Source organism: Cajanus cajan, chromosome 11, assembly GCF_000230855.2.
Source record: "Cajanus cajan strain Asha chromosome 11, NIPB_CcT2T_4, whole genome shotgun sequence".
Classification (NCBI taxonomy): domain Eukaryota; kingdom Viridiplantae; phylum Streptophyta; class Magnoliopsida; order Fabales; family Fabaceae; genus Cajanus; species Cajanus cajan.
Window position 1 is genome coordinate 26,161,808 of NC_138527.1, and position 20,314 is coordinate 26,182,121.

General features: G+C 29.9%; 1 protein-coding gene across 1 annotated transcript; it reads right to left on the reverse strand.

Annotated features, from left to right (window-relative positions):
* Window positions 1-7,801: 7,801 nt before the first annotated feature.
* AFP2 (ABI five binding protein 2) lies at window positions 7,802-11,636 on the reverse strand. The gene is made up of 2 exons (XM_020362253.3): window positions 10,435-11,636; window positions 7,802-8,500 (listed from the first exon to the last, which is right to left on the reverse strand). The coding sequence occupies exons 1-2, from the start codon at window positions 11,186-11,188 to the stop codon at window positions 8,073-8,075; spliced, it is 1,182 nt and encodes a 393-aa protein (XP_020217842.1). The 5' UTR covers window positions 11,189-11,636; the 3' UTR covers window positions 7,802-8,072.
* Window positions 11,637-20,314: the final 8,678 nt, after the last annotated feature.

Below are 20,314 nucleotides of genomic sequence, written 5' to 3' on the forward strand. Positions count from 1 at the left end.
AACGGTCCCAAGTACCAGGAATCCCTTCCACAACTCCTAGAAGTTTCCCAATGTGTAAATGAGGTAGAAAATCCTTGAAGCTTTGCTTAAATACAAACTGGTCGAGTCAGGATAGGGTTTACATGCTTGACACGTTATACCTCGCGCCCGACACATGATCTTCCAGAGGGGTAATTACTCTCTGTCTCAAAGCATGCCTGGCGCGGGTACTCTTGCGCCTGGCGTAGTGCTGAGTTATAGAGTGTGTTGCTCTTTGTCTTGATTAAGCCTGGTGCGGGCACTCTTGCACCCGACTTGATATTACTTCTCCTGCTCCTTTGCTCTTTTAATTTCCAATCCAATGGGTCTTCAACTTTAACTCTTCACTCAATACCTGGACAAAAAATGAGGTGTATCAGGGTATTGTTAGATGAGTTTTGGGTTAGCTATATCTGCATAAAAATTGAATCAAAAAGAAAACAATTATATTGCAAGAGTGCATGGGGTGAGTGGAATTGTTCAATAATTCCTATCTAAACATATGTATAAATGAGACTTAACAACTCCCCCAAACTTAGGACCTTGCTTGCCCTCAAGCAATAGGTAACTGATCTTGTAGACACCAAGCAATGCATGTATGTCAAATTCCTAAATTCTAGCTTACTTGGATTTTCTTTTTGAAAGCATGAACCTTAGATGAACTTTCAGTCATAATTATTGCAATGGAACATGACAAGGTGAAAACAAAGGTTTCAAAAGAGATCAAAGAGCTGAGGAGAGTTAATGATCATCGATGAATGCATCCTCACTAGGAAAGCGTTTCTCTTTGTGCACACTATTGTATCAAGGTGAGTGTTTCTCTCAACTCTACCACTCAAGCCAGACAATTCAACTTTGCTCTCCGTTTCCAAATGGAACCAATGGTAATGCAAATGCAGGCACTTATCACAAGGTCTTTATTCGGGAAATTTGGGTCAAGCAATAGCAATCTTATGGTTTGTCAAGGATTGAAAGTACTATGGCTTAAGAGAGAAATTGAGATTTTTACAATGATATCCTTCACCATAACCCAATACAACATTTTAGAACATGCCCTTAACCGGACCCAAGCCACTAGCCTTTATGTGATGCATATTCAAATTTTTGCATCATTATGTTTTTGTTTTGTTTCCTTTTTTTTTTTTTGAATGAAAGACCATACATTTTCCTTTTCATAGAAACTCTCATTCTTCAACTCCCCCAAGCTTGTTTCATGTCATCAATTACTCTCTTAACCAAAGCAAGGGTTGTGGTTAATTCTTCACAATTTGGGATACCATCAAGGTCATCTTTTTATGATATTACTAACTTGATATCTAGGTCATCATATCTCACCTCCAACTTATATTTCATACAAGTTGAAATTATAGAGATGAGATTAACTAAAAACTTGTCTTGCAAATATAAGGTTATCAAAGATATGACAACAAGGATAAAGGCCAAATTTGATAACTATTGGAATGAATATTGTGTCAATCTTGCATTGGGATGTGTTATTGACCCTAAGGTAAAGTTGAATTTCATAATATTTTGATATAATAGGGTTTATCCATATGATTATGAAGAGAAAATGAATAAGGTGAAAGAGGATTTGTATAATCTTTTTTGTGAATATGTTAGCAATCAACTATATTAAGTTTATCTCTACCTACTACTTCATCAAGAGACAACCAATCTCAGTCTTATGCACAACCAAAGCAATAAACTTTCTCATCATCCATTCTTTATGTAAGTTTGCCTAATTCATGTAACTTACATGATTCATTTTCTATTTATTATTAATTTCTATTCATGTAAGTTTATTTAATAATAGGCATACCATCAAGAAATACAAGAAGAGACTTCAACCAATGGCAAGTCTCAACTTAACATATACTTGGGAGAATCGTGCATTGTCAGTGATGATATGGATGCCCTCCAATGTTGGAAGTTGAATAAGCTTCGAATCCCTTAACTTATAATTTTTTCTTGTGACATTTTAAGCATTCCAATCACTATGGTAACTTCAAAATCTTCATTTAGCATTGGAGCTCGCATATTGAATAAGTAATTCTTTTCAATTTAAAAAATGTGCAAGCCCCCATTTGTACCCATAACTGGTTGCATGGTTATAAAGAACTTGGACCTTTTGGTAATAATAAAATATTAATATTTTGATTGTAATCTTTCTCTTTTAAATTTATATTTAATTTACTTTACTTTTGTATTATGAATTGCAGATTTGAAAGAAGTTGAAGAGATACAATTGTTTAAGAAACAAATTGATCAGGAGGAACATAGATTGCTGAAGTCTTAGAGATATTTGTTGAATCCATTTGAAGTGTTGTTGAACTTGTTTAGCTTATAAATTTCTATAACTTTTTCATTTATTTGTCAAACTTTATTATTATGATTAGTTTCTTTTTTCTTTTTACCTTGCTTTGGACAATTGAATTTATGAACGTGTGAAGTGTGAAACTTTATTATTTGTTATGAGAATTTATTATTATGAATGTGTGAAAGTATAAAATTTATTATTTGAGCATTAAATTGTGAACAATACAACACAATTTAAAAAATATCCAGGTTGGGCTTTCAATTTCAAGGAAAAGCATGACAAATAAAATCAACATAATTTATATGCAAGTATTGTTATAATAACTATTGTAATTAACTCATGACTACACAAAAATAACTAGGTGTTTCTTGATAGTATATAATATCAATTAATCATGTTATAAATTATATTTTTCTTTTCATTGTAAAAAAATAGATTTAGTTTTTTAAGAGCTTAAGAGCTCTTAAGAATATTGCTTGGAGCTCGGGGGCTCATGTACCACCCAACTCGGCCAATCTAAGTTAGCATCTTCTGCTCGCTTGTAATGAACCTTCAGGTGATCACCATAAAGTGAAATCCTAGGCGATTACCTCCTAATGGTTAACAGGTTATCCTCTCACCTATTATCTCCTAAAGATCTGAGATCACCATAAATCAAATATATTATCGTTACCTAATTGATAAGAGGATCTACCTATTAAATAAACAATATCCTATCATTAATGGATAAGATATTTTCCTATTTTGAATATCCAAATCTCAGACTTAATGATAAAAATTAGGTTGCTTTTGGAATACACATTAGAACGGGACAGGACATGAGTTATGTTCCCTATTTGATGAAATTAAAAGGGAGAACAGAATGGGACACATGATTAAAATAGTGGAACACTTTTGTTTCCTAGAAAAAGGTGGAACCAACTGGAATGGGACATGACATTTTATTAAACATTTTTTAATGACAAAAGTACTACTACTTATCTTTATAACTCTTTCACCGCACACCCAACTAAAAAACAAAACCCTTGTCGCAATCCTTTTTGGTCCGACATTATTCATTGCTCTCTTTTTCTCTCCTTGCACTGTTCGTTGCTCCCACTGCATACAAGGACAAAGCCAATTTTTTTTTCTCTTTTGTTGTGTATTTGCATCATTAGAATTTTTGTGTTTTGCTATTTGCATCATATAAATTACTAATCATTTGTATTACTGTCGTTTGCTAATAGAGAGAATGTTGGACCCATTCAAATCAAATCAATATTGTTATCTATCTATCTATCTATCTATCTATATATATATATAACAAGTAATTTAGTTTTTTTTAGTAAATTTGGCTTGTGAGACTATTGGATTTGTTGTCTATTTTTATTTTGGTTTTAGTAAATGCTTGTGTTGAAGCATTTGTTGCAAGTGTTTGCATAGCAAATAATAACATGACAATGTTGACTCAAAGCTTTGCACCTCCACAACGAGAACATAAATTGGTTTCGAATGAACTTTAAAAATTAAACTTAACTCGTGCTGATCAAATTGAAGCAACTATTAGGATTGCAAAATGTCCTACACTTACAGGGCTGTTACTTAAGATGAAAAGAGAGGATCGAGTGGAGTTTGTTTATAGGGTGCTTATGAGTTGAAGCATACATTACTACAAAGTTTTATTTTTTTATGTGTTTTATTTTATTTCCTATGATATTGAAACTTGATGTTTTATTTTATTTTTTGGCATAAGAATAATGTCATTATTGTTATGATGAATGCATTTATTTAAAAATTTACAAGTAAAATTTTTAATATTATTTTTTTATTTGAAACTTTTTTATATAGTAATAACAATACATTTAAGTTAATTGTATTTTATAAATTATATTTTATCAAGTATTTCATATTTACGTATTTAGAAAATAATTTATAAAATATAAATATTAACATATTAATAACTTTTAAGAATATTATATAATAATAGTCATAAAATAGTAAATGTGAAAAATTGTTCTATTATGTTTTGTTTAGTTTTTTATATTTAAAATTAAGAAAAGATAATTACTGCAAAGTCCATGCTTCACTTTTGTTGCTAAATATCTATATTTCTATACTATTAATAAAAGGATGCTCTTTTTTGACATAGACAAATTTTGGACTAATTTATTCTTTTAACTACCTCTAAATTAATTTATCTTTTATTTATTCATTTTTTTCTTATTTTTATTTGATCATAATATTCAGTATTAATCATCTAAATCTCTTATACTTTAACTATGGGAGATAAATAGTTATAAAAAATGGAATGAGAAAATAAATGGGAAAAAAATAGTTAAATAATTGTTTGGTTATGTATTTATAATTATAATAATAAATTTATACATTTGATTAAGTTATCTTCACAATTTAAAATTTCTGAGTTTGTCACTAACTGACCATTATTTATAAATTTAAAGAATAAAATTTACGTTTGATAAATTTTTATAAATACAAAAGATAAAAAAGGAAAACTTTCCTTTTATAGAATTAAAAACGAATGCTGTCTTATTTAAATGGATATTTAAGTCGATTAAACTATATAATCCTTTTCCGCTCCAAAATCCACAAAAATTAAGATGTCATATATATTCAGAGAACTTATATAAATATTATGCGATAATGTATACGAGATATGAACATTAAAGCACACCAAAAACTGAAAATTTGAAAACTTTCGTTAGAAATATTTCTGAAAATTTGTTTTTCATTGTAATATTCTTTCCCCAGCAAGAAAATTTTCTACAAAAAGTTTTTTCTTTTTTGTATATTACATGACATTAATTCTCTCCATTTCCAAGTAACTGTGTGATCTAGGTTCTTAGTTAATTAGAAGTATACTCATGAAAATAAATATTAAAGTTCGTGAAATTACTTAATATTTCTACAAATTGAAAATATAATATATCTCTATCAACAATGCATTTATTAACGATTTATTATTAGTTATCTTATTAATATATATAGTCTTTGTTGAACAAAATTTTAATTAGACTATTGCCGTTACTATGTCATTTTTCTTTAAGTGTCACAGTATCCTGTTTGTATGCGTATAAATCAGAAGAAACTTAAGAAGGTCCATTACTGATGAACTAGTTATTATTATTTTTTATTTTTTATTTTTATTTTACTTTTTTCATGATTTAGAATGACAAATAGATGATTATTTTAATAAATAAAAAAATGATAACTTGAATCAACCTGCTCTAAAGCAACTCATATAGTGCTACCTTATTTTATACCAAACTTTTATCTTTTCATTCTCTTTAATTAATCAGTTTGGTTTTGGCAAGAATGACACGCGTAAGTAGGGTTAGTTCTATTCGATATTCATGCACAAATACCAACCCACCTTCCTTTTAAAGTTCCTTAAAATCGTGTCATCCTATGTTATAACCTGAAAATTAGGTAGCATAAATCATCCTTGTAAAGGAAAAGCTTCCTTCGTGGAGGAAAATGCTGTCTCTATCTTATAATAATATTCTGCAAAAACACCCAATGATGATGATGATGACCTTAGAGAAAGCAAGTATCACACATACTCAAATGTGATGCATGATATTTAGCCACTTTAGAAAGTTCATTTTGTTACCTTATGTGGTTTAATTAATAAGCTTGTAACATCTTTGTCATCTTTAGAAAATGGTACAAATAGAGAAGGGAGAAAATGCTGGCCAACTTTAGATTTTCCATATCCATGATTGAGATATTATTTAGGTATGTCAATGCAAATAATATCATGAGTAGATCTAAGTGAAGATATGTTAGACGAATTTCTGTGCTCAAACAAATTAACCTATTGTCAACTTCAGTGTAAAGCTAACGTATAAGTAAATAATTAGAAGCCAAAGTTTAAAAGTTTGGTCCCAGCTAACACAACTTGATCAGAAGTTGCTTTATATCTTACGAAAGATGAATAGTAAGTAAAGGGTAAGGGCATACGTATATAAAACTTTTTCAATGTTTTCTTTATAATAATAAAAAAACAAACTTAAATTTGCCTTTACCCTCAATAAAATTTCTTACTCCACTGCTTATAGGTGGGTTTTATATGAATATGTTTATCCTAAAAATTGTTGAATCGAGTTATTTTAAAATATTTTAATTTTAATTTTGAAAATATAAAAATAAAAGACTAGTGAAAATCACACACACAAATATAATATATATATATATATATATATATATATATATATATATATATATATATATATATATATATATATTCATGTAAAACTAGCAACCTACACTTAATATATTCTAGAGAAAATAATTCTTTTAAAAATAATTTAAACTTTGCATTTAAATATTGTTATCACATGTGACCTGATAATAATATAAACGTATGATTTATTTCTTTAATTTAATATGGTTGTTTACTCCTCCTTCAAATATAATGAATTTCAGATTTGGTTCTCAAATGGATTATTAGTTTTAGTCTTGAAAAGTTCCAAGTTTTGAAAATATATAATCTTTATCACCATATATATAATAATGATGCATGTAACATATATATACAAATTTATCATGTTACAAGTTATCTTAGAGTGATGACTAACATTAGAGTGATCACTAACATGACATTCATGTTTAAATAATATGAATTATTATTAAATGACGATGACAACGATCACTTAAAAACAAAGTAAATTTATAAAAATCAAAACTAATAAGAAAAATTAAAAGACTGCAATCAAATTCAATCTTATTTTTGTGAAAAAAAAGAAGAAGTCAATCTCTTATTTAGAGAGACTAAACATGTTTAAACAGTTTTTCATAATATAAGTTAATTTCACTGACATGCTGCTAATAAATTTTTCATAACTTCAACAAACATATATAATTTAGAAATAAAATTATATTTATTTTTTGTTATTTATCCTTGTCTCATAAGTATTAATGTTCTGTCATTTTTTTATTTATTTATCCTTCTCTTACAAGTATTAATGTTCCACGTGTTATCTTTATATCACAAGTATTAATGTTTAACATGACAGAATAGCCAATTCAAACATGTTCTTATTTGGCTGCATTTTATTCAGTAGTGTATCAAGTATCAATTCTAACCCTAAAGCATTAACTTTGAACCTTCCAACAAAAAAATTTTAATTACGAGCAAAAAGGCCTTTTAGTTACTCTCTTTAAAAATATGAAAGTGTTAGCTATATTAATAATTGGAAAATTAATAAAATTTTCCCTATGAGTATAACAACATTTCAACAAAGATTAAATGAGCTAAAATATTATCATTTAAAAAATGTTATACAAAAAAAATTACAAAACTTTTAAAAATAATCTTGCATCTTAAAAAGATAGAAAAGTAAACTTCAGATAAAAAAAAATATAATACTAAAAACACGTTAAAATAAAAAAAAATTAAAAATTATTTTAAGACAATATTCACGTTAAAACTTTCAGTCAGGAACATCAAAGACATTTTTCTTTCACTATGGAGATAAAATCTTCTTCAGTCATCTATACCTCAAAGAAACTAGTCTTAACAATCAAGTTGTCACACGTTAAAAAACCAAATAAAGATATGGAAGTGAGCAATTTATTACCCCCTTCCAGAAGAGAAGCATGTGTTTATATATAATATTGCTTCATTCAAGGGCTAAGAAAAAATGGAGATAAAGATAAGAAGCTATCAAACTATTGTTTATTCCCTCAATGTAACTTATATTACAGCCCTACAGTTGAAGGGCAAGAGGGAACTCCATCACAAAAGGGGAGAAGCAGAAGGGTTCACAACAATGTGCCTAAGGGGGTGTGCAACATCTCCACCACCGGCATGCTTTACAAATTCAGCTGGAGAGAGGAAGTTTCCATGGCACACACACATGATCCTCACTTCCTCCCCTTTACCATATTTGTACAATATTCCCTCAACTCTTCTTCCATTAGGACCATCACCTTTTGTAAACACACAAGGCATGTCCTCCATTGTGTTTGTCCCAATTTCCCTCCTCATTATATTTTGGGAAGAATGAGGTTTCTTAGATGGATTCTCCATCTCAGCTTTGGATGTTCTGGTCACATTCTCATTTGCCTTTGTCCCTGGACCCACAGGATCCTGACTGCTTCTTTCTTGCTTTGAATGATTACTAGCAGGGCTTCTTGCTTCACCACAACTACCAGATCCAGATCCTGTTATGTAGAGCAAACTACATAATCAAATAGGATCCTTTTTCTTAAAATTATTTGGTGTTCGATTTCCATTCATTTCTATCTTCTTTCAGCTAAATAGTAAAATATATACAACCATAAATTCTATGTTAAAAATTACATAAAATATCATAGTCAAAGGTACACATGCTCCAACATCATAAAGAAACAAATTCCAATATCATAACATGTTTTATAGAAAAGGTCAGCACAAAACAAAACAAAAAAAGATGTAGGATTCAAATGCTGGAAGTGTTATTTGCTCCAAGCCCAGTGAACTTTTACTTTTCATCCTTTCTCTTTTCTAAATTTATGTTGTTTTTTCATTCACCAATAAGTAGTAAACAATAAGAATCTCTGTAATATCATGCGAAGGTTTAAGCATCAATAGTGAATATTTAGAAAGTAAATGAACAAACTTAAGAAACAATAAAGAATCAATAGTGAATATTTAGAAAGTAAATGAACGAACTTAAGAAACAATAAAGAATCAATAGTGAATATTTAGAAAGTAAATGAATAAACTTAAGAAACAGCAAAGAAAGGTTCATTTCACACAAATTATTTATTGTATTTCTGACATACTATTTCAGCAAAAATAAACTATTCTAATGCATGCACATGCACATGCACGCACACATGTAGGGTTTAAAAAAAAATCTCATGTCATGTTATGGATAAGATTTACACATGACAGGGAATTTCTAATGAAAGCAAAATTTGTGCTATACCATCAACAAAGAATGATAACAGTGAAATAGAATGTTAAGAACTAAGAAGGATTGGTGACTATTTATGAAATTGCCTATCCACAAGTTACAGGTTGTTATCCTTCAGTAATATATATATGGCTATGTCTGAAGAGTGAAATTATCCTAAGTGACATTTTCTGTCACAAACATGTCAAAATAGTCTACTAGCATTAGCTTCAGCTTGTTACTCACATATGTTAAATCATAATAATTTTAAAGAATACCTTGTTAAATGAAACTATTATGCCACATGTTGAACCACATATTTTTGTTTAGAGATGTACTCAATCAAATCTGTCAGGACATATTTCTACACAAAGAATTCATTGTCCTATTTATTCAAACCAAGTAAAATAGATAAAAGATAACTGTGATCACAAGATTCAAAAAAATCATAACAACAAAGGATAAGACAAAATAGAGAGAAAAATGACAGAAATCTGTAGCAAACAAGAATGGCAAGTCAATATTACAGTGATTTTGCAATACCAGTGAACATGCACACAAACACAAACCATCTAGCAGAAATTAGCATGCCATTTGAAACTGTCTCATAAAGCTCAAAAACTAAAATAGAGCAAAAAGTAGTATCGTTATCATTATAAATGTTCTTGCCTAGACATAGGTATAAAAAAATTTTAAGAATCAAGTTATAGGTTTCATGAATTTAACCAAAATTCAGATTCTATAACATCATCTAATGTCTGCTTCGACTATGAACACCCCAGGCATTATAGGGGTCCTTAAACATTTAGAAATCAGATTCGGACTGTATAAAATCCAAATCTCAATACCTCACATGTCAAGGTACAAATAGAAAACAAAGAATTAAATTATATTTTTCCCTAATTTAAGTTTATTGGAACGCATAAAAGGTGTAAAAACACACTCTTGCTAGTTGAATATCAAAAACTATTCAATTCCCTTACAAGCAACTACTTTACTCACCTAGGTACTCTTTAAGGAACAAATGACAACAGAATAAAATCTTTCATATTATTTCCATCATCACCCTTGTTAGTAAGCAATTCACATAATCCAGTTAAGAGCAAGACACCCATCAGAATATACAGAAATCACAAACAAACATCAGAAAAAGTCAAAAGGTTACTCACTATTGCAAACAAGAGAAAATTCAACTCTTACACAGAAACAATCAATTACCTAAAAAAGCCTTGCTATCCATTTCAGACAGCGATGAAGAGCTCCCCCCTTGTGAATCCGCCGAGCCCTGAGAACATGGCTGCCCAAACAACCCTTGAAAGCCTTTCCCTTTCCCCATCACATCGCCAAGAACAACCTGTTTCGCAGCCGGACCCCACATCAGACCTGCCGGTGGCGGCACCAATCCGTACCTGCTCAACCCCATTGGTGCACCTCCACCCTCCACCTCCTCTCCGCCACCGCTGCTGGCGGAAACCTCCCGGGAGCCTCTCTGCTTCACCGATCGCCGCCGCTTGGCCTCCATCCGGCGCAGGGTCTGCATCTCCTTCCTCCGCCGCCACTCTTCCTCCGTCTCCGTGGGCAGCGAGGTGGTCCTCATGAGCGCCGGAAATGATGCAGGCGGCGGCGCCACAGCGTCGTCCTCCCGAAACAGAGGCATTGTCCCCACCACAGAAGAAGAACGCATAAGCTTTGTCTTCTTCGGGTTCTTATCCACCCCAAACCTCCCACCCAAAGAGAGACCAAGGTTCAACTCAACCTCTTCATCATCATCCTCCTCCTCCTCTTGTTTCATTGCAGTAACATTAACATTAAGCCTATTGCTATCATCACTCACGCTAACACTACCCATAGAAAACCCTCCAAGCAAATCCCTCGGATGCTTCTCCATCTTCTCACACACACTCTGATTTTGATGCTGATTCTGGTGATGATAATAGTGGAGGCAGTGATTGCTGTTAATACTGTCATCCATAAATGCTTGTTACGCTAGCGAACAACATAGAACATCGTGAAGTAATAACAGTTGTTGCTCTATCTCTCGGTCACAAAACCAGCGTGTTCAGAAAAGAACAAGCTTTGCTGGGGTGTCAAAGGATTCAAATCAGCAAAACCCATGACACGAAGCATCAAATGACGCCAAAAACAACCCACCCTGGATCGCAAACAGGGGAAAAAAATTCAAAATTTAATGCAAATTCAAAAGAATCCGAGTCAACCAAGAAGCAAAGCAACTCCTCCACCAACCAAAACCAAAAAAAAATAAAAATAAAAAACGGTTTTTTAATCTTTTTGTTGCGCGCAGGTCGTTGTTTCGGGTTAAGAATGCTGCAACACGGAAGAGAAAAGAGAAAAAAATTGTGGAGGGAAGAAGAGAGGAGAAGAGAAAGAAGGAGGAAAATGAGATGAGTTTTGTTTGAAAGAGGATGAAATGAAAAGAGAATAATATTTATCCGATGACGAAAATGCCCCTGGGATGTGACTGGTAGAGTGTGGAGGAAGAGACAAGTGGGTGTCGCGAAGGGAGAGCACGTAGGTGCCACGTGGAGAAGATGTTTGATGTCGATGTCAAGTGGGACACGTGTCATGCAGAGGGTGGGCTCAGAGGAGACACCACGTGTCAGTCAAGATCCCGGGAGGGAAAAGGGGACGCGTGGCTTTAACGTTAATAATGATTTGATTTGATTTATGGAAATGGGGTGTGTTTGTCCTCGTATCGTATCGCTGCGGCTCTCTCTCTCTGCTGTGATAGGTGTCGCGTCCTGTTAGGTCGCATACAGTTCCCACTTTCTCCAATTCGTCAACCTCACTGCCACCCATGTGCTGCTCACCTCAACAATAACATTAGCTGTACACCATCATTATTAAATACTACTTTTTCCAATAAATAAATAAAATTTTTAAATCTTATTCACTGACACGTGTTTCATTTTTAAAAATACAAATAATATGTTTCATTTTATTTTAGTAGAGTAAAAATAGTGAAAGAAATATTAACTTGTCTAAAATTATTTATTTATTACGGTTTTTTATAATCATGCTGTCAGTGCAATCACGTTTCTCTTCCTATTTACTTTACATTATCATTTCTTCTTAAAATTAGAGGGATTGACATGTGTTGCAAAGCTTTTCTTTCAATGAATAAGATAAGATAATTAAATACAATGTGTTTGAAAAAATAAATATGGCGTGTTTGTTTATGAGAAAAAAATATTATTACTATGATATATTTTGATTAAAATAAAAAAATATAAAGAAGATATGAATAATACTATATTTTATTTTATTAGATAAAAAAATGAAAAGAAGTATTGACTTATGAAAATAAAGTTGATTTTTTTTAATTTTATTTTCTTTTCAATTTAAATTTAATGTTCTTTTTCTTTTTCTTTTCTCCTCTTTCATTTTTCTTTAAAAATTAGTACATCTTATATCATGTGTTTGATAAGCAGGAGAAAAAAAAAAAAAAAAAACTAATTATTTTTATAATTTTTATCGATCTACAATTTTAGTCCTTTTATTTTAAAATAAATATATTTAAATGGTTAATTTTAAAAGTACAAAATTTTGATCTTCTAGTCAAATTAATATTTATTAATCATTAAATTTTAAAATTTATAAATACATAAATGATGTGATATTTAGTAACATTTAAAGATAAAAAATGTAAATAATATTTATTAATAAAATAAATATAAATTACTTGTTAAAATTGATATAAACGAAGATCTTTTGTATATTATTATTGATTTTTATTTTTATATTTCATGTCACTAAATATCATGTCATTTAAATAATAATAAATTATTAGATAATATAAAAATTTAATAATAAATAAAAATTAAATTAATGAAATGACTAATATTTTATATTTTTGAAAATAGAGAGACTAAATATTATTTTTTTTAAATAGAGAAATAAAAATTATAGATTAATAAAAAAACTAAAATATAATTTAGCTGAAAAAAATCTTATTTTATTTGATCAGAGAAAAAAAAGGGGGGAAGGGAATAAAAATATCTATTTCTATAAAGTAAAAGTTTAAAAATCTGTCTTTTCTTTCTTTCTAATTTCATTTTTTTCTCTTCTGTTCTATTTTCTAAACATATTATTCTTTTTAAATTATTGATATTTTTTAATATGCTGATATGTTTTTATTTGTCTAGATCACGTGTATCCACGTATATTCTTCATTAGTATCTTTTAATGTATCATGAATTCATGATATGTTTGATTAGAAGAAGAATAGGAAAGAAAGAAAAATTGTTGATAATATATTATTTTATCCCATCTTATTAGAGAGAGAAAAAAATATTGACTTCTATTTTATCCCATCTTTTCTTAATTGTTAAATATTATTTTAATAAATTATTATATTTTTATTTAGTCTCTTTTAAAGAAAATACATTAATTAAATAATGCATTAAATAAATAAATAAATATATATATATATAGATATATTACCAGTGCCTTCAAAATCAGTGACTTCCTTTTATATATATTTAGTTAAAATTACTACACAAAAAGTTTTTTTTTCTTTTTAAATTATATTATGTTTTACTTTGTTAAAGTTGGTGTCATCTCTGATGCAGATTTGGTTGTGTTGCAGCATCCTTAGTCATGCATGAATAGTTTACTTTTTTGCTGATTCTTTGAGACTATTTTTATCTCATTGTAATTTATTTTCCTTTTGACTTTTTATTTTTTTTATTTTTCATGTACAAAAAAAAACATGTTTTCTCTTTCAATAATTTTAATTTATCAAAAAAATTGTTAGACAAACAAGAAACTTTTCTATTGATTTTATTTACTTTGATAAATTTATTTTTATATAAATTTATTATTATTTTATCATTCAAATTAATGAATTTTAGTTCCATCAAATAATTTTTTACTCGTTTTGTTGACCACAGTCATGGCTTTCTATTTTGAATTTTGAAGCGTTACGATCATTAAATATCCCTCTTCATGTATCTTTTCACATTCTATTTATATTTATCATCATTTTAACATTCAAATTAATTTATTTTAATTCCACCAAATAAGATTTTTTTTCTTCCTTTTATTGACCATTGCCATAGCTTCTTATTTTAAATTTTGAAGCATCACATTCATGTCCCTCTTCATTGCATCTTTTCATATTTTATCTAACAAGTTTTTTTTATTTTTTATTTTTTTAACCAATAAGTAATTTGTGCATATGTAGAGTTGAGTCACCTTATTTGTATATTATTTTTTTTGTATAACTTATAAAATAGGTATTTTTATAATATTTATGTTTAATAAGTATTACAATTTTTGTTGTTAAATTCATAATTTATTTTTTCTGAAAATTTGTTTTGTTTACAGAAATAATAATAATATAAAAGTGGAGAATAGGAAAAAAATAAACAAATCTAAATACATTGATAATAATCTATACTATATATAAATGTTATATCACTTTTTGATTTTCATTTTTATTAAAACTCATTTATCTTTAAGTTATTTATCTATATTTGTTTTTAAAAAAAATTATTTTTACCTCTAGTTGTCATTATAATCAAAGACTTTTTTAATAACTGCACATTATCTTTACAATAACAACCAATGATGAATAATTGTTTTCTTTCATTAAATAAAATCACCACTTCTATCATTTTGACATTTTTGTTGTTTTTTATTTTTTGAACAAATATGCAAAGACACATTGTGTATCTTTTTCTCTTCTATACTATACCATACTATATATGAAGGGTATATTGATTGTATAATTTATTCTTGATCTCCACTTTTTTTTTTTATCTCATTATACTTCCTATAATTATTTTATCTTCAATTTATATTTTTGATGGACATGATAATTTATATAAAATGTAGATTTCATTTATAGCGACAAATGTTTAACATCTAAGCAGCACACGTGAATCAAGGATTCACATACTAAAATAACAAAAAAATATTAAAATAACAAAAGAAAAACTAATTTACCTTTCTTTCATTCTTTTCATATGGATAGTTGTTTCATACCAGGGTGAATGAAAAACTCCCGCAATATTTTTTTTATTTTATAATATGATGTTAACAATTTTTTTTTGTCTTAATATCCCCTTATGTACTTTTTTTCTTCTTCTTTGTACCTATTTATTTCATAATTAAACAAGAGGCAGTCTCACTAAGCATTATCTTCTAATTTTATGACTACCAACCTTATATTAATTTCATAACCTTTTTGATTGATCTAAATTTTTTAACATTATTGAGCCAAACTTTTTGTTTTATTTTATAATTAGGAAGATCATATGTTCTTAAAGTGTTAATGATTTAGTTGGAAATGCTTCAAATATTTGATTGTCTATATTTTTTACTTGTTAATTGAATATGAACTTTGACATTTCCTTTTCTCACTTGAAATAATTTAAAATCAATATAATTGATAAAAACTCAAAAATATATCTAAGATTAATATTAAGTTTGCATTCAATTAACATATTCAATGAAACAACTAGAATCAAAGATAGAACACAATAACTAATTTGATTGATGGTCTCAATGGTGGATGTCAGAATAGCTTTAGATTTCAAAAAAAAACTTATTAATTTTCATATTGCTAGTTAGGTTGTATGATCTAAACATGGTAGTTGTAAAATCATTAATGTTATTAAAAACTCTTGTGCAATATCAATGGAAACATAATCATCATTTAGTTAATATATTTTTCCATTTCCGATATCTAATATTCGTTGTGAAAATTGATTGAGTTTTAAAGTACTTATGTTCATTATAAAAATTTTTTTTGTAGAGACACACATCCTATAGTGACACAATATTTGTCATTAAAAATTACTTTTACTTACAATATATGTTGGTATGTATTAGATCAAAGGACGGTTTTGAACCCCTTAGGAATATGAGTTTCAATGTGTACAAAACTTAAATGTTTTTGGTAAAGAAATGCTATTCAAATCATATAAGATAGATGGTTGGTTATGATGACATTTATTCTTTCATATGGATCATTTTGTCTATATAAGACAAATGCATTAAATATATCATTTATAATGTTATGATAACTAAATTATCTATGTCTATGTTATTCCTTAATAGATTGAAGGAATAAAAACTTCTTTTGGTACTTGGGACTTAAGAAAAAAAAAATGAAGATTTGCTTTTCATCAGAGAAAGGACAAACATGTATCCTGAACTATGGGAAGCCTCAGATAAAGTCATTTTTGACTGACACATGCAATAATTCCTCTTGTTTTGTACCTTAAATGTGATAAGTAGTCTCTTTAATAAGACAAAAAGTGACAATTTGGTGAAACACATTTAATACAACACCAAACATGTTAGCCTACAAGGAAGGAAGACAAAGAAAGACGAAGCAAGCCTGCAAGTGAAGCTCGAAGATTTGCAATGATCATCTTTATAAAGTACCTATATAAAGAAGCTTGAAGATTCAAACAAAAAAAGACAAACATATAAAAGAGAACATTCATTGTAAAAATTCATTTTGTGTAAAAAAAACTTTGTACTTAATTATTATTGTATCACATCTTGTGATAAAACAAAACAATTGTTATCACCTAACTTTAACTTTGTGTTATAGCTTGAAGTATGAAGAGACTTCATTTTGAAGAATACTTGGTTTTTTAAGTTTGGAAAGGCTTTGTTGTTCAAAGAATACTTGAATTATTGCTTGAAGAAGCAAATTTAAAGAATACATAAGTTGAACCAGAAGTGACATGTAAAAGAATACTTGTATCTTTCCAAAGTGTTAAGTTAAATGACAATCTTGAATCCCTCAACCTTTCAAGTTTTAATAATAACAAACAAAATATTTTTATAAGAGAAAATATTCTTGCAAAATACAAATTAGACAAAACATAAGATACAAGATGTTAAACAGACGATGTGTCATCAGATGAAACATATAGTATAACTTCATAAAGTCTGATATGCATACCATTTATAATGAATAATGATCATTTGTTTCATGTCTACTTGATTCCTTAACAGATCAAACTAAGAAAGCTCATTAGACCTCACAAATCTATTAAAATGAATAAAGACATGCTTTGCATAAGAAAGAAGGACAAATAAATCCCTAATATCATGGAGAAAGTTAGAAAAAGTTGATGTAGAACCTGCTCCTCACTAACACTTGCCACAGATAGTTTGTTTGGTATCCTAAAGTTGATAAGTAGCCTCCTTGATCATATAAGAAATTAAAATTTGATGAAACATAATTAATGCATCAACGAACAATTCTCACCTTAAGGAATTTGAGACAAATATAGATGAAGCAAGCTTGTGAGGAATTCTCAAGGCTTTGCAATGGTCATCTTCATTTGAGCTACTATATAAGACTAGATGATAAAGCTTGGCTAGAACTAGTGGATGGAATCGAGAAGTTTCAATTGGGAAGAGAAGAAGGCCAATGTACCACCATAGGTACACAACTCAGCTTGGATGATAAAGCTTCATTAGTTAAAACTTTGAAGGAAAATGCTGAGTTGTTTGCATGGTCGGCATATGACTTGTCGGGCATAGACCCTACCTTTCATTCTCATGATTTATCCATTTGTTGAGAAGCATAAACCCTACCTTTCATTTTCATTATTTGTCCATTTTCCGAAAAGCTTGACTGATAGCCCAAAAGAAAAAGAAAATGGGTGAAGAACGAAAAAGCAGTGGTAAAAACTAAAGTGTCAAAGTTGTTAACAACCGATTTCATATTGGAGGTACAATACATCATTTGGCTAGCTAATGTGGTTTTGGTCAAGAAAAGTAATGGGAAGTTTAAGATGTTTGTTGACTATATTAACCTCAACAAAGCTTGTCCCAAATACACATATCCTTTGTCAAGCATAGATCGACTAGTGGATGGGGCTACTGGGCATCGAGTGTTAAGTTTTTTAAACACATATTTAGGATACAATCAGATTCATGTGTATCCCCTCAATAAGGTGAAAACTACCTTTATTATTAAGGAAGTTAACTTTTGTTACCATGTGATGTCATTTAGACTCAATAATGCAGGTGTTACTTACTAACGGTTGATGGAAAAAGTCTTCCAAAAGTGGATTGAGAGGAACATGGAAGTGTATGTGGACAACATGATGGTCAAGTCTAATAGCATCGTCAAACACATGGACGATCTAGCTGAAGTGTTTGCTAAGGTAAAAAAATATAATATGCGCCTAAATCTTGAGAAGTGCGTGTTCGGTTTAAGTGGAGGAAAATTCCTAGGCTTCATGCTAACAATAAGAGGAATTAAGGCCAACCTCGACAAGTGTCGAGTTGTCCTTGATATGTAAAGCTTGACCAATCTAAAAAAGGTTCAACAACTCACTAGTTGATTAGTTTCCTTCTCTCACTTCTTGCCTTGTTTAGTTGAGAAGGTCAAGCCAGTGTTCGCCTTGTTTAAGAAGAAAAAAGTTTTTGAGTGCACATCGGTGTGTGAGGCTACTTTTCAAAGTTTGAAGGTGATCTTGTCGACACCACCCATTTTAACAAAACCTAACCCAAACCTACCCTTTTTACTATATTTATCTACTTCAAATGAATCTATCGATGACATTATCACTCAAGAAAAGCAAGAAGGGCAAGTGCCTATTACATTAGCCTAGTTTTTTTATAGGGTGCCAAACAGAAATATTAGAAAGTGGAGATTCTAGCATTGGCTTTGATATAATGACGAGGAGATTAAAACCCTATTTTCTAAGTCATCAAGTGGTCGTCAAAATCAATTACCCAATTGCTAAAATTATACAGAAATCAGAGTTAGTTGAATGGATGATAGCCTAGTCTATTGAGTTATCAGAATTCAAACTTACATATTAGTTGAGAGGACCAATCCAGGCATAATATCTTTGGTCGACTTCATCAACGAGATGACTAATGAAAGTCGAGAAGAACAGGTATGGACATTGTTTGTGGATGATTCATGTAGTAAGCGCAATGATGGTGCCTGGATTCTTTTGGAAGGATCGAGAGGTTTGGTTATCAAACAATCTTTTCAGTTTAGTTTCAAGACTTCAAACAATCAGGTCGAATGTGAAGCCCTTATTGTAGGAATAAGGTTAGGCTTGGAAATGAGAGTTGAGTATTTGTTGTGTTGAAGCGATTCTTAACTAGTAGCTACATAATTAAAAGGTGAATATCAATTAAAGGATGCTCAACTTTTAAAATATTATCAAGTAGTCAGTACATTGATAGTAGGTTTCTCAAAATTTCACGTTGAACACATACCTTGGGAGGAGATATCAGAGTCGATGTCCAATCAAAATTGGCAAGTACTAGGCGACTGGTCAAATTAAGATGATTGTTCAACAAACTCTAAAAGAGCTTAGATTATCTGACAACGAATGCATGAAAATTGAGGGAATCAAGGATAATTAGATGACACCAATTGTCAATTATTTAAAGCATGACTACTTACCAGTTGATCCATTGATTGCTAAGAAACTCAAGTTGCAAGCAATAAAGTTTTGTATTATTGGAGACAAACTTTTCAAGAGGGGGATTTTAGTTCCCTTACTTAAATGTATTACTAAGGCTCAAGCTGAATATGTCCTAGAAGAATTATATTGTGAGGTATATGGCATGCATACCAAGGGGAGAAACATGGTAGCTTAGATGCTTAGAGTTAGGTATTATTGGTCGATAATGCAACAAGACGCGACCAAGTATGTGAAAAAATGTATTTCATGTCAATAGCATAATAACCTCATACATATTTATTCGACATCTCTCCACAACATAGTATCTCTATGGCTGTTTGCTGTGTGAGGTATATATATCCTAGGACTTTTCCCCCCTGGTAAAGGATAGTTCAAGTTCTTATTAGTAGGAGTTGATTACTTCACTAAGTGGATAGAAGACGAACCCTTAGCTTGAAACACAACAAAAATGTGCGACACTTTATTTGGAAGAACCTCATTTGTCGATTTGGGGCTCCCAAGACCATTGTGATCGACAATGGTAGGTAGTTCATGGATAAAAACCTCAGCACATTCATGGAAGGACTCTAGATTCAACATCGTGTTTCTTTAGTAGAACATCCTTAAACGAATGGTCAAGTCAAAGCTGGAAACAAGATTATATTGGGTGAACGAAA

Excerpts from the sequence above, each read along its gene's own strand:
- AFP2 (XM_020362253.3), bottom strand. The coding sequence starts at position 11,188 with ATGGATGACAGTATTAACAGCAATCACTGCCTCCACTATTATCATCAC. Across the intron at positions 8,501-10,434 it reads GGATAGCAAGGCTTTTTTAG|GATCTGGATCTGGTAGTTGT; the intron begins GTAATTGATTGT and ends TCTACATAACAG.